General features: G+C 40.7%; 1 protein-coding gene across 2 annotated transcripts in view; it reads left to right on the forward strand.

The window, feature by feature from the left end:
- The window catches only part of fasn (fatty acid synthase), a 79,891-nt gene extending 66,892 nt beyond the window's left edge, over nt 1-12,999 (forward strand). For both annotated transcript variants that reach the window (XM_051936481.1, XM_051936482.1), the window contains exons 31-42: nt 320-438; nt 1,074-1,301; nt 1,426-1,627; nt 1,943-2,094; nt 2,187-2,278; nt 2,365-2,762; nt 3,485-3,673; nt 5,945-6,172; nt 7,186-7,406; nt 8,252-8,350; nt 8,734-8,985; nt 11,508-12,999. In XM_051936481.1, the coding sequence (XP_051792441.1) occupies nt 320-438; nt 1,074-1,301; nt 1,426-1,627; nt 1,943-2,094; nt 2,187-2,278; nt 2,365-2,762; nt 3,485-3,673; nt 5,945-6,172; nt 7,186-7,406; nt 8,252-8,350; nt 8,734-8,985; nt 11,508-11,645 (2,318 nt within the window). In that variant the 3' untranslated portion in view covers nt 11,646-12,999. The remainder of the gene's footprint in view (nt 1-319; nt 439-1,073; nt 1,302-1,425; nt 1,628-1,942; nt 2,095-2,186; nt 2,279-2,364; nt 2,763-3,484; nt 3,674-5,944; nt 6,173-7,185; nt 7,407-8,251; nt 8,351-8,733; nt 8,986-11,507) is intronic.
- Nucleotides 13,000-15,635: the final 2,636 nt, after the last annotated feature.

Consider the following 15,635-nt stretch of genomic DNA (forward strand, 5'->3'; position numbering starts at 1 on the left):
AAGGAATGTGTTATAAATGGGAGCTTAGAAAATAAATGAACAGGAATGATATATAGTACCCTGCAAGAGACTTGTCCATTGTTAACATTTCTTTAGTGTAGTGAACATGGTGTGTACACAAACAAAACTCCTACTACCCAGATAACTAGCTAACAAAATATTTTTGGGTGGCCTAAAAAGTTTACAGCGCATTGTATGTAGTACTGATTAAAGTGTAAGTATACCCCGAGCAAGCCTTGTGATTTGAATTTTGATACACTTTATGCTTCCCAAAACTTCTGCATATATACATGTTGTTTACATTTCCACTTCTTTTAAGGTGTCGACCTTGTTCTAAATTCCCTGGCTGAAGAGAAATTACAGGCCAGTCTACGCTGCCTAGCCCGTCATGGGAGATTCTTAGAGATTGGCAAATATGACTTGTCCAATAATAATCCTCTAGGTGAGTATGTGCCACTGGGCAATAAAATGATCTTAAGAAATCTGCAATTTAATCAGAGTAACACAATACAGTAACAAAGTGAAGTGCAGTGCACAGCAGTGATTAACACTACTGCTTTATTGTTCCAGTAGGCAAGATTTGAATCTTTGTGTAGAGTTTGCACATTTTGCTGTCGTCTATATGGGGTTTTCTTAATGTAGTCTTTCTTTCCCCATTTTAAAACTATGTGAATTAGGTTAGCAAATATAAATTGACCAAGTATTAGTGAGTGTAAAGATGTATGTGTGTTGTCTATGATGGACTACAGTCCAGTTTTAGTTTTTACTTTCCTTGTACATGATGCCACTTGCGTAGTTGCTGTCTCCTGTGGCCCTGAATATAATATAGCAGGTACAGACGATGGACAGAGAGATTTAATGTAATGGACAATATGGTGCTTAATATAATATGTGTCAGGAACTAAAAGCCTCCTTTTGGATCAAATGAGTATGACTTCCCTCCTCACCCTGATACTTTTTTTCCCTGAAGACTGCAGGATTCTGTGCAAGCTATAAGGATCTCAACTGCTGACCAACATGAACCTTCTCGTCTTGCTGTCTACCTACTGTACTTTTTTTTTTTTTTTTTTTACCTAGGCATGGCTCTGTTCCTTAAGAATGTTGCATTTCATGGCATCCTGCTTGATGCTCTCTTTGAGGAAGGAAATCGGGAATGGAAAGAGGTCTCAGAATTGTTGAAAGAAGGAATCCGAACCAAAGTGGTCAAGCCACTCCGCACCACTGTTTTCAATCGTGATCAGGTGGAGGATGCCTTCCGTTACATGGCACAAGGCAAACACATTGGGAAGGTTGTCTTGCAGGTAAGATTAGCATTGAGATGTAGAGCATGAGAATGCCACATTTTGTTTTTCTTTCCTAGCCCTTTCTGAATGATGCAGTTGGCTAAAGTATAAACGGAGAAATACTTAATATTTGTTTTTTTAGATCCGTAATGAGAAACATACTACAGCTGGTCCACATTCTAGTTCTGTTTCCCTGTCTGCCATCTCCCGCACTGCCTGTCCAGCTTCTAAATCTTATATCATCACTGGGGGTTTGGGTGGATTTGGACTGGAGCTAGCTCACTGGCTGATAGAGCGTGGTGCTCGTAAGCTTATTTTGACCTCAAGATCTGGAATACGTAATGGTAAGCCAAAAAAAGACATTTTAATTCAAAGAAAATGAGTTCTTGTTCAAGTTGTCATCAATTTATGAAATCAGTAAAATTGTAATATCTAGAAAACAAGTAGTTTCCCGGACACTAACGTAATTGACAGTTAACGCTCTATATAAGCTGAATGTTTTGTCTCACTTGTTGTATTCTTCATATTTATTTTTGGAGATTTCCCACTTTTATTATGTCCATTTTCTTGTTTAGTCTTGGCCCCTGATATATGGCAACATAACTGAACAGGTACTTTGTGTTGAAATATAATCACAACTCCTTTTCTGTGTCTTTTAGGATACCAGGCAAAGAGGGTGAGAGAATGGAAAGAGACGGGGGTTCAGGTCTTGGTCTCTACCAATGATGTTAGCACTCTGGATGGAGCCACCCAACTCCTTGAAGAAGCAGCTCAGCTGGGGCCAGTAGGGGGAGTGTTTCACCTTGCCATGGTGAGTGCTGTACACATTGATAACACAGAGACATCCTGTAAGACTGGATTTTTAAAAAATGGTCAAATACTTACTATTTTGTACTTGCTTAGGTTCTCAAGGATGGCATGTTGGAAAATCTCAGCCCTGATGATTTCATTGAAGTGAATAAACCAAAGTTCTTTGGCACTATCCACTTAGACAGGTATGATTCCAAATGGAACTATTAAAAACATGCTGAATTTTGAGGATTTAGTGAATGATAAATATTGTGTAATTCTCTGCTTTCAGGATGACCCGTAAGTTGTGTCCTCATCTGGACTATTTTGTTGTCTTCTCATCTGTGAGCTGTGGCCGTGGAAATGCTGGACAGAGTAATTATGGCTTTGCCAACTCAACAATGGAACGGATCTGTGAAAAAAGGCAATACGATGGGTTCCCTGGCTTGGCAGTGCAGTGGGGGGCCATCGGCGATGTGGGCGTAGTTTTGGAGACCATGGGCGGCAATGACTCTGTGATTGGAGGCACTCTGCCCCAGAGAATCAGTTCATGTATGGATGTCCTGGACCGTTTCCTCAACCAGACACATCCTGTCATGTCAAGTTTTGTACTGGCAGAGAAGACTGTGTCTGTGAAAAGTGACAGCAAGAGTCATAAAGATTTGGTTGATGCTGTAGCACACATACTAGGTAAGTGACTTGATGCACACCATATGATAAGTCGGTATATGATGACAGTTATTTCACCTTGTAGTATAATCAGAATGGAAAGTAGGTTCTGGTCCACTTTGTAGGAAAATAAACAAGATCCCATAAGGTCAAGGAATGAGTCCTGAAATTAACCCTATTGCTGTTGTACAAGCAGCACCCTGTCTTTACTTCACAGTTTTTAATTGTGGTGGCTGTCCCTTTAATGTAGGCGTGGGTGTTCATTGTCCCTGCTTTTCTACTTGGACTACCTACTTCAGCCTAAGGTCATATCTGGCTTCTGTAGCAATGTGTTTAATATTTTGGGGCCTGTTAGGGATGACAGAGTTTGAGCAAATAGGCTTAGGCAGTTTTTCTTTGAATCTGATTTTAATTGCTAAATGACCTTGATGTGTGCATTTGTGTGCTTCACTGGTTATGGACTGAAGCTCTGTCTGGGGCTACTCTGAGCACTGCATGTTTTGCAGGTGGGATGCTGCATAGGATTACACAGTTTCCCAAATTTAAGAAACAGTCAAACATAAATGGGTGATAAACAAGGACATGTGTTTAAAATTATGGAAATGCATTTTTGCCAAAGGGATTGTTTTTTGCTGTGCCGTGGATATGAATTATTTTTACTACCTGAAAAGAAGTTGCTTAAAAATGACTAGAGGTTTTCTGTGTCCATTAAATTTGTTTTCTACCCCTTTGGTTGTTTCTAGGGGTACGTGATGTGAGTAGCCTGAATCCTGACGCCTCCCTGGCTGACTTGGGACTGGACTCGCTGATGGGAGTTGAAGTGCGACAGATGCTTGAGCGGGATTATGATCTTGTAATGGCGATGAGGGATATCCGGCAGCTCACCATCAATAAATTGCGAGAATTGTCAAAGAAGCAAACCAGCGTAGAGGGTGAGTTGAGGAAGAGAGATAAGCAACCAAAATGTAGGAACTATAAAGAAAAGCAAGCCAGTATCTTCTATTATTTAACCATACTTGAATAATGTATTTTTAAAAACATCTTTAAGAATACTAACTTACATTGTTTTGATTAATTTTTTTTTTTATTTAAAACTAGGGGGCTCTGCCCCCTGCTTGTCAACCCCCAGCCACTATGCAGCTCTGCCGCTCACGTATGGGGAAGCGGATGTACAATTTAAACAGATTGTTATTTTCATTGGAATTGTTACATATGCATAATAGACCTAACTATTTTACATTACAGCGAGTAATTAACCAAAGTAAAAAAGAGTAAAACGTAATAAATTGAAAGAAAATTATGTTTCATGTTGCGTTAGAGGTATTCGTTGCGTTATACGTTTTCGTTCTGTTTGGCTTTGAAATTAACACGCAAATACTTTTTAAACTTACACTTTTACTGTAAAACTTCATTAAAAATATTTGGAATTAACTTTTCGTCAGTATCGCTTTGAATTTTGATTCCATGTTTGGAGTTACATCGTGACAACTCAACATATAACTGCCTGTGAGTGAATTTCGTTTCTTCCTCTCTAATAAATAAACCGACTTTTTCGAATGTTTGTCTCTGTGATTTGTGAATCGTCATAGCAAAAACTATTCTAATGGGAAACTGTAAATGTTTTAATACGAATGGCATATCAAGATTTTTGGTGTCTAATGTTTTCTGCGGAAGATGTACTACATTACCTTTCTTGTTGCCTGGTAGGTGTTAACAGTTGTAGATATTCTTCAGAATATTGTAAGTTGTTGTTTTCATCTTATGCACAATCACCACCAATTGTTTCAGTATAGTGTTTTTATACGAATTTAACCAATTTTCTGTGTAGCCAATCGACATTTTTGGCGTTAATTTGTTTGACTTCCTCATTTCTCGGTGCTCATTTTTATGTTGATAATCCTTCGTGATGAAATTCTTCATACATAATACGTCTTCTTTTATTCGGAACTTAAAGTGAGGAAAACGTAAAAATTTGTAAGAGCTGAGAGAGCAGGAACTGCGTCTGACAAAAGCATTGACACGAATGAGAGGTGAGAGGACTGTGTGTGTGGTTAAATTTGGTTGAGAGTAGGGCGGGAAAAAAGTTTCTTGAAAAAAGTCTTGTCTCGTCTCAGGATTTTTTTCATATGATAGAGAGATCTGTGAGTGTGTGGTGTTAGTACCCCTTATGTATGTCCTAATTGAAATGTAGGTCAACTAAACTCAAAGATATTTGGACCCTGAAGCCAGGACTGAGAGTGGGGTTCACTAGTCAGTGTCCAGCAGTCAAGTGACCCAAAGAGCACAGCGGTTTGGTCAATAAACATATATGGTGCCTCCATGTGGACTCGACACATGCAAAGTGAGGGGTGAAGTTCAGCTGCAGTGCCAGCCATGTGACAGACAAGACTGGGGCCGACCCACACATTCTTGATCTTGGCAGTGGAAATTAGCCCTTGAGATGTGGAATGTAATTTCTCTGACAAGGAAGAAGCTGGAATTTATCTTAGAAGTAGTAAAATACTGGATAACTATAATCAGACTACCCTCTCCATATGGCATTTGCAATGGGACCAAATGTCCTGATCAAGAAACATAAAAGGCGTATTTCACAAGTTTCATGCTTAGAAAGGTCAATTGGTCATTTTCTAAACTGCTTTGTCCTAAACAGGGTCGTAGGGAGGTTGCTGAAGCCTGTCCCAGCCACCATAGGGTGCAAGGCAGGAACAAAACCTTGACACGGGTGCCAGTCCATCACAGGGTGAACACACACACACATCACCCCAACCACACACTAGAGCCAATTTTATTTCTTCTGTGTTGTCCAGAATATTAAAAAAGTAATGAGAAGCCTTCCTTGTGGGTTTTAACAGACATCTCTTCTATTAGGAGTCACAGGCTCAAATCTGGACCCTCTTTTTGCAGATACTCGGTTTTCTGTTACTTTGGTTTTCCTGGTTTATTCTAACTGTGGTCTTATATTCATAAGAGGTGAAAACAGTAGATAAATTAGTAATTAAAAGAGACAGAATTTGAGTGTTTGCTGTAGCTTTCTTTGTAGGGCTTACAATAGGTTTGACTTCATTCCAAAATTGAAGTGTCCTGCCATTCTTGTTTTACCCTAGAACTCTGTGAAATCAAGAGCTGATTGTTTTGTCATGCATCAAGAATCAGGCTTTACTTTCTAATCCTCCATTAAGCTTACTGTGCATACTGTTCTGTAGAGTCCCGACCTTCTCCACTGAAGAAAGCAGGATCTGTGCCATTCACTGAGATGGATCTTAGCATCCTCCTTGTAAATCCAGACGAGCCAACTATCAAGTGTCTGAATGACGTAGAGGGTACAGAGAGGCCACTGTTCCTTGTGCATCCCATAGAGGGCTCTATTGCAGCCTTCCGGACCCTGACTTCTAAACTTAACGTGCCCTGCTATGGCTTACAGTGCACTAGAGGTAACTCATTTTATTACTACTGACAACTTCTCTTTCTTTATTTCAAGTTTAATTGCATATGCTTGATTAGTGTGTGGAGCAACCAGTTACAGCACACAAGAATTTGACAGAAGAGTCAAACAAATCATCTGTTGGCTGCACAGGGAAATACAAAATAGCTATAGCAAAGAACACATGCATTGTTAAATAAAACCTTTTATTCAATTGTCCTGATCTGGTCATCTTTAGCAAACTCCTGCTATGCATGAGCAAAAACTTCTCCCCCTCTCAAGTTCCCAGACTGTCCTTAGTCACTTGAGCTTAGAGGTTAGCTGGCTTTTTCATAGTTGCAGCTCTTTGCCTTCCATTGTATCTTGGCAAAGGCTTTGGGACAGCGAGCTCAGCCTGCTTTTAATCACTTCCAATGATATATGGCTGGAATATAGTGACTTTTAGTCATTTATTAAACAACTCATTTGTGACTTTAAAGATCCAGCAAATTAACGTCCATTTTAAACAAAATGTGTTGCTTTCAGATTATTCATTTGTTAATCCAACATTATATATTTAACTTTTCAAACAGATTGGGGTATTTTGCATATTTTTGAATCAACTCAAATTAACTCAGAACTTCAAATATTGTTATTTCAAACAGCATCATGATGTTGAGAACAGACAGATGTAAAGCAAAAATAAAAGATACTTCAGTTTACTTTGTGAAATTTACACAGTTGTAAATGTTAATGTTTAAAGAAACACTTTTAAAACACAAATAGGCAGCAAACTATTAACGATAAACATTTTTAAGCAATAAGCAGTGTTCCCAGTTGTGTTAAAAATATAATAATTCTATGTAACTCTCTACTTAAGCTGTCTTGAGTATTTTTTGGGGTTTGGCATGGCCAGTTTTAGCACACCTCCAAAATGTCTGTGTTTTCACTTTTTCCTAATAACTTGTCAGAAATTATAAAAGTGATGTTCTCACTATCTCTCATTCTCCATCTTTGTCTACCTTTTGTTTCTTGTCATTGCAGCTGCTCCTCTGGACAGCATTCAAAGCTTGGCTTCTTATTACATTCAATGTGTGAAGCAGGTCCAGCCAGAAGGGCCGTATCGGATCGCAGGCTACTCGTTTGGGGCCTGTGTGGCCTTTGAGATGTGCTCTCAACTCCAAGCGGTGCAGCAGGATTCACATCCCATGGAGTCCCTTTTCCTTTTTGATGGCTCTCATTCTTATGTGGCTGCATACACACAGGTAGGGCCTTATCCTATCACTGTAAATGCGGACTTACTTACTGCACCATTTGTTCTTGTTGTTTGATTCCAGTCAACCTTAGCCAGCCTAATAATCGCTTAAATGTGCAACTTATTTCAAGAGCTTGACATCTGTATCATAAAAGCAACAAGATGGTTGCTTGATGCTCTTTTATAAAGGCCCATAACAAACACTTTTTTCTAATGTTGGATAATAGCTTGTTCTTCCACAATAAGTGTATATTGAGTATTTAAAATATTGAAATTATGAACTCACTAAACAAAGAGCCTGTTTCGACAATGTAAGATGAAACGGGCACGAGTTTGTGTCAGCAGTGTATGAAGAACAAATGATAAGTAACGATGAAGTTGTTTTATAATGATTGTAGTCCGCTTTACTCATTACTGTACAGGCTTGTACTGTTAGTTGATGAATTTTCCAGGCCTATAGTATAATATTGAATGATGAATGTTCTAGTACAATATGGAATAGTAATAAGTATAAGCACCACAAACCTGATATAGGTGTATTGAATCAGAATGCGTAATTAGGCCTGGAGCTGTAGTCGAAATCGCCTTTCAGGCCTCTAGAGCTTTAATCGAAGTCGCCTTTCTCTTTGAATTTTTGCGGCCGTAAATCCGCCGCCTGCCGCGATGTTAGATGTCGGTCTCGTAAGGTTTTTCGGGCAGCTGCGCAGAAGGCGACTGCGCATTCGGCTTTGGATGGACGTGAGTGAGTGAGGAGGCAGGCAAATTATGTATTAAGATTCTGAGCTCTGTGATATTAAAGTAGGCCGTGAAGCATTTCTTTCATTAATCATCTTTGCTTCTTTTGATTCTATGAAGAGTTACCGAGCAAAACTGACCCCTGGTAAAGAATCCGAAGCTGAAACAGAAGCTCTTTGCGCATTTATTCAGCAATTCACAGGGACAGAATACAATAAGGTAAGGAGCTTTTGATCCACTCTGGCACATTTCACAAGAGATCAGGCACTGTGCATCTTTAACTTAAAAATGCCACTGAATGTTCTGTGTATTGTTTTTTTAAAACAGTAGTATCTCTTTGTTTTGTAAGCTTTGTTTCTTTTCTCCTGCACTGAAATCTTTCCCTGTATATCAGCACTTAGGCTTTGGAAACATTTCCAGATATTTCTTTATAGCAACAGAAGTGAAATCATACAAGATGACTGCTGCACATCATTTAGCTTTAATTGTTGCACTGTTTTTTTGTTAGTGTATTCTACCTCACTGCAGTCATTTTTAATAAATGAGTTTACAAGTTGAGAAGATTATTTCTTGTATTGTTTTTCTTTGGTTTGTCTTCTCAGCTACTAGAGACCTTGCTTCCTCTGTCGGACTTGGAAGCCCGTGTCAATGCAGCCGTGGACCTTATAGTTGCTAACCACAAGAATATGAGTCGTGACTCGCTACATTTTGCTGCCTCATCCTTTTATTACAAACTAAAAGCAGCAGACCAGTATGTGCCCACCTCCAAATACCATGGCAATGTCACACTGCTCCGAGCCAAGACCAGCAGTGAATATGGAGAAGGACTTGGGGGAGACTACAGACTTCATGAGGTACATTTTTGACTCTAAACCCAACATTACCATTCGTTAACTACATACAGTTATATTTAATAATCTATACTTCAGAATTCAGTAAAATAAGTGTGAAAAGGGATAGAAATCTAATCATGAGAGAACTTTGCATTTATGGTTTTTCATAATGATAAGATAAAGGATCAATGAGCTGACATACAGGTTACTGTTCTACGTACTTACAAGCTAGAAATTCTCAACAGTCAAAACCAGCATTAGAAAAGTATCCTCCCCAAATCACATAAACAAGTTATGATTTCTCAAATATCACAAAAACAAATCACCTTCTAATTCCATAAAAAATGGAACGTGATTGTACATTTAATAGTCATTTAAAAACAGTGCTAAAAAAAGCTACTTTAGGGAGATTTTTGTAGACCATTTACAATCGAGTACCTCATATTATCGGGTTACTTTTAAAACTTTTGGAATGTTATTTGATCCTTTTTACATTCTCATATATGAAGTATAGGGAAAGTATTGTAATCATCCAAAGATCTGACCTTGAGATTTTGATGAATCTCAGCATTTTAGACCTCCCCGAGTCCAAAAATACAATTTTTGGAGTGTGTGTGTGTCTATATGTCTATGTATGTAAACACGATATCTTGAGTATACTTTCACTTAGGTCAACTAGGGTGTTGTACCGTGTTAGCCATTATGAATGTAGTGAGACGTCAAGCAAACTTATACCTTTTATTGGCCAACTAAAAACATTACAATATGGAAGATTTCAAGGCAACCCAGGCCTGTTCTAGTTGAGTTGCCTCAAAAGCTTGCATCTTATACTCTTTTTAGTTAGCCAATTAAAGGTGTCATTTTGCTTGACTTCTCACTACTTTGGTCAACCAAATTTTGTATACAACTATTACGCACAAAACAAAGATTTCTATCAACTTTTGAGCTCTTTCCGCTAACCAAAAGTGGTACTTTACCTGTTATTCATGCAGCTGCAGAATCCAATTTATTAAACTTTTATAATAATTGTTCAATATATTATTAATTTGATTTGTTGTTGATGGTCCTTTAATGTACATAATATAAAAATATAATCATTGTCTTGTGGTTGGCGGCATGGTGGCAGAGTGGGTAGCACTGCTGCCTCGCAGTATGGAGGTTTGCTTCCCAGGTTCTCCCCGTGTCTGCGTGGGTTTCCTCCCACAGTCCAAAGACATGCAGGTTAGGTGGACTGGCGATCCTAAATTGTCCCTAATGTGTGTGCTTTGTGTGTGTGTGTGTGTGCGCCCTGCCTGGGGTTTGTTTCCTGCCTTGTGCCCTGTGTTGGCTCCAGCAGACCCCCGTGACCCTGTAGTTAGGATATCGCGGGTTGGATAATGGATGGATGTCTTGTGGTTTACTTCTCAAATATCCATCCCCATACCTGAATATGAGAAAGTCGAGGGGAGACCACTTGTGGTTTTTGACTTGGATGTCATCAGAAACACAAAGTGCAGTTAGAGACTATTGCTGAAATGCAAATGTGGTACAGCGGTGAAGGGCTTTGTGGGTTTAAATCCCGCTACTGACACAAGACCATGTGACGAAGAGCAAGTCACTTCACCTGGCTGTGCTCCAGTTTGGAAAAACAAAAGAAATGCAATCAGTTGTGTCTCTAAGATGTTTTAAGTCACTTTGGATAAAGACATCAGCTAAATAGTGGAGAAGTAATAATAATACGGTAAATTTAAATAACATTTTGTATTGTATGCCAAAAATCACAAAATGCTAGAAACATCCATCCATTTTCCAACCCGCTGAATCCGAACACAGGGTCACGGGGGTCTGCTGGAGCCAATCCCAGCCAACACAGGGCACAAGGCAGGAACCAATCCCGGGCAGGGTGCCAACCCACCGCAGATGCTAGAAACATTTTATTGATATACCCAAGCATTCAAGTATTTGATGTTAAAGTCAGCAGTTGTCCCCCTGGCATGTCAAGTGGCTACATCAACGGAGGATTGTTTCACTGAGAGTAGACATGTTGAGTGGCACGTGCAAGGAAGATGTTCACGGCATTGTGTACCAGTGACAATAAAGAGTCTGTAAACCTGATAACCTTTTAAACAGATTAACTGTTTAAAGATTAGAAGCATCTAATGATTACATACTGAATAGAAATAAACAAATGATGAAAGAGAAAATAAAATGCCTTATACAACTGCTTAGTATTTAAATGAGATCTGGAACAGAGCGGGCCTGATCTCCTCTCAGCCTGCTGTGCCACTGCCACCGAGGGTCGGCTCTGCTCGCTGAATTATACACCAAATTCCGTTAGTTAGCAGAGTCATTGTGCACTGGTCAGACATGTGGAGAAGTGGACAGCGCCGTCGGCGCTACTGACCTCTCATAAACTGGGTGACGTTTTCAGTGTTTAATTGAATGATTTGTTTCATTGGTTACAATGGCTCTTTTATTCCCTTGTCCTGTTTAGTTCTATCGATTCCTTGTTAAAAAAAACCAAACCCGAGCTTTCAAGTGACTTGTTTTTTTCCCCCCTGCAGGTGTGTGATGGGAAGGTTTCAGTCCACGTCATTGAAGGAGACCATCGTACGTTTTTGGAGGGAGAGGGCGCAGAGTCCATTACCGGCATCATCCTCAGCTCACTGGCAGAGCCCCGAGTCAGTGCTAGAGAGGGTTAAAGGTCATTGGGTGCTCATGGACACCTCGGCGGGATGGGGTATGGGGGGGGGGAGCAGGTGTTTGTTTTTTGTTTTTTTTATTTTTGGTACAACACCTTCATCTCCCAACACTTTTTAGCTTTCAATGCCTGGAGGAAAAAACAACGCAAATGCACTTCAGGGTCTTTATTTTAACACTGAGAACCGGAGCTAACGTTAATATTTAGGAGATTAATCTAAAGTTTTAAAAAGTAACAAGAATGATAAATCAAGGTGTCTGTAAACTGAAAAAAACAAAATGTGACCACGGGAAGGAACAGGTGTTCATAGTGGATGAATGGAGAAATAATTTATGAAAAAAAGTATAAATATATTTGTTTCTCTCAATCTTTATAATTCTGCCCTAATACCGTATACCTTCAGAAAGAGAGGTAGCATTAATACTCTTCATTAATTATTACCTAAAATGATTAATCAGAGCTCCTACCACGAAAGTTCAAATTCCTTGCATTAACTTAATCAAGAAATGGGACTTCGTGATGGCCTTAAAGCTTTCATAAGCGTCACCTGTTGCACTGTGTACTCCGCTCACCCCGTAGAGGAACGATAAACAGCAAAAATATCTTTGGGAAAGAGTGCTAAGTCACTCGCTGGCGCTGGACACGGACGCCCAGAATCCTCCCGTCTTTGTACCTTCAGCCGTTTACTTATCTGACTGTTTGTTCTCTATGGGATGTTTACTAACCAAAAATTCTGTGACATGCCTTTAAATTTTATGGTCTGTCAGACCCGAAAACCCGAGTTAAAACAAAGGGTTCCTAGTGAGTTTTGTGAAAAAATGCCGAATTGTTTTATTTCTTCCCCGCTGGACGGTGCTTCTTTTGAGTCAGTATTAAAGTATTAGAGAAATGGACAAGTAGTGTTTGAGTTCAACGTAGGACGGAATAAGCAAAGACGAGTGGACACCTTTTCATATATTCTTGTTTTTAAATTGCAGATTGTGTCACTTTAGGCTCAGATTTCACATTGTTGGAGACATTTGTGAACCTCGCAGTGTAAGCATTCGTGAACATCTTTGTTTTAAAAAAGAACAGCGTGCCCCTCGGCATGTGCCACCTCTCTGTCCTGTGGAGACGTTTCGATTGTAGCGTATAATCACCCACATTACCAAATGTTCAGAAGAGTTGCACAGCTAACATGGCACATCTCCCTGCACCTCCGAGTTTTCTGAACGTACGGTTAAAGCGAAGCCATGAAGCAGTGCTGGGGTCCGTCGAGACCAAATGAGACCACCGGTGAAGCATTTGCTGAGTTTGCTTGGAAATCGTTCTGCCTTACTAGTCACAGTGACCTCGCTGGAAAGGAAACGGAAAAACACGAGAACTGGGCAGGTCTGATGTCGGAGATTTTTAATGAAGTCTGTGAGGAATCATCAGATCTTTTGTAATTTTCAAAAGTGCGTAGAGTGTAATGCAGTAGGAGAGGAGGCGTAATGATCCATTCCTCTGTAGTTGTTGTTTTTATATTCTATTTTTAAATTCTGTGCTGTAATTTTAAAAGTATTTATTGTATTAGTCCAAATAAAGTGATATGACTACTATTGATCTTGAATGTTTTATTGATTTTTGTATTCTGCTGTATGTTAAAGGGGACTGAGAGATACGCTGGGCTCTTTGGAAAGCCAGTTGGACGTAGTTGACGGATTGTGCACAAGTAATAATAATAATAATAATTCATTACATTTATATATCCATATGGATGCACAAACTTCAGATTCATTTAACTTTGTCTTTCTGTGCGCTCCTCCTTAAATATAAACTACCTTTTAAATAATTTGGCTCGTCATCCCAAAGTCGTCAAACCTGATCGTGAAGTGCCACCGTTTCCATCGGTTTTCAGTCCAACCACTTGTGGTGCCGTTATTGGAGCGCGTGACTTAATGTGACGTGACGGTCCTAATCCAGTCTGGGGTGTCATAAATGCATTCAGCATTGTGGAGGGGAGGTTGGACGGGTCAGTAAGTCCTCCATTTTTCATGTCCACATAACCAAATCAGCTGTTGGATGTCTTTGTTTCTCTGCAGCTCTTTGTTGACTGACTCGACCTAAAAAAAAACACGAATAAGAAAATGTCTTTAAACTCCAAAGGTTTGAAAAACAAACCACTTCACACACTCAGACCCATTTAATCCAATTCAGGATCTCGGGGACCACAGCCTGTCCTGGCAGCATCAGACGCTGGGCCAGACCCGGGCATCCAGGGGCCTCAAGTCCTCTGATGTTACGAGAAGCTCCAATTGGGCAGAATTCCATGCATGTTGGTAAGCAGACGAAGTGGCCATACGGTATCTCACCAGCGTGTGTACGCCCCTCACATTCTTGTAAATATTTTAGAATATCTTTTCATGGGACAACACTGAAGATATGACCCTTTGACACAATGTAACGTAGTCCGTGTACAGCTTGTATCACGGTATAAATTTGCTGTCCCCTCAAAGTAACTCGACACACAGCCATTAACGTCTAAACTGCTGGCAACAAAAGTGAGTCCACCCCTAAGTGACAAATGTCCAAAGTGTCAATACTTTGTGTGGCCTCCATTATTTCCCAGCACTGCCTTAACTCTCTTGGGCATGGAGTTCACTGGAGCTTCACAGGTCACCACTGGAATCCTCTTCCACTCCTCTATGACGACATCACGGATCTGGTAGATGTTCAAGACCTTGTGCTCCTCCACCTTCCGTTTGCTCAATAGGGTTTAGGTCTGGAGACATACTTGGCCAGTCCAGCACCTTTACCCTCGGTTTCTTTAGCAAGGCAGTGGTCGTCTTGGAGGTGTGTTTGGGGTCCCAGTTTCCAAAGGGAGGTGATCACGCTCTGCTTCAGTATGTCACAGTACACGTTGGCATTCATGGTGCCCTCAATGAACTGTAGCCCCCCAGTGCCGGCAGCACTCATGCAGCCCCAAACCACGACACTCCCACCACCATGCTTGACTGTCGGCAGGACACACTTGTCTTTGTACTCCTCACCTGGTTGCCGCCACACACGCTTGACACCATCTGGACCAAATCAGTTGATCTTGGTCTCATCAGCTGCGGTGGGTTGGCACCCTGCCTGGGATTGGTTCCTGCCTTGTGCCCTGTGTTGGCTGGGATTGGCTCCAGCAGACCCCTGTGTTCTGATTCAGCGGGTTGGATAATGGATGGATGGATAGTCTCATCAGGCCACAGGACATGGTTCCAGTAATCCATGTCCTTAGTCTGCTTGTCTTCAGCAAACTGTGCATCATCTTTAGAAGAGACTTCCTTCTGGGACGACAGCCATGCAGACCAATGTGATGCCGTGTGCGGCGGGCGTGTGGTCTGAGCACCGACAGGCCAACCTCTGCAGCAATGCTGGCAGCACTCACGTCGATTTTCAAAAGACGACCTCTGGATATGACGCTGAGCACGTGGCACTCAACTTCTTTGGTCGACTATGGTGAGGCCTGTTCTGAGTGGAACCTGTCCTGTTAAACCGCTGTATGGTCTTGGCCACCAGTTTCAGGGTGTTGCCAATCTTCTTATAGCCGAGGCCATCTTTATGTAGAGCAACAATTCTGTTTTTTTAGATCCTCAGAGAGTTCTTTGCCATGAGGTGCCATGTTGAACTTCCAGTGACCAGTATGAGAGTGTGAGAGCGATAACACACCTGAGACCTGGTAACACTAACGAGTCACATGACAGGCATTGGGCACAATTTGGACATTTGTCACTTAGGGGTGTACTCACTTTTGTTGTTAATGGCTGTGTGTTGAGTTACTTTGAGGGGACAGCAAATTTACACTGTGACACAAGCTGTACACGGACTACATTACATTGTTTCAAGGGGTCGTATCTTCAGTGTTGTCCCATGAAAAGATAGAATAAAATATTTACAACAATGTGAGGGGTGGACTCACTTTTGTGAGATACTGTAAATTCAGGCCATTGTCAGTTATAGACACTCGCTTGGCTGGCATGAAATAGAA

The sequence above is a fragment of the Erpetoichthys calabaricus genome, chromosome 14 (genome assembly GCF_900747795.2).
Source record: "Erpetoichthys calabaricus chromosome 14, fErpCal1.3, whole genome shotgun sequence".
In the NCBI taxonomy this organism is placed as follows: domain Eukaryota; kingdom Metazoa; phylum Chordata; class Cladistia; order Polypteriformes; family Polypteridae; genus Erpetoichthys; species Erpetoichthys calabaricus.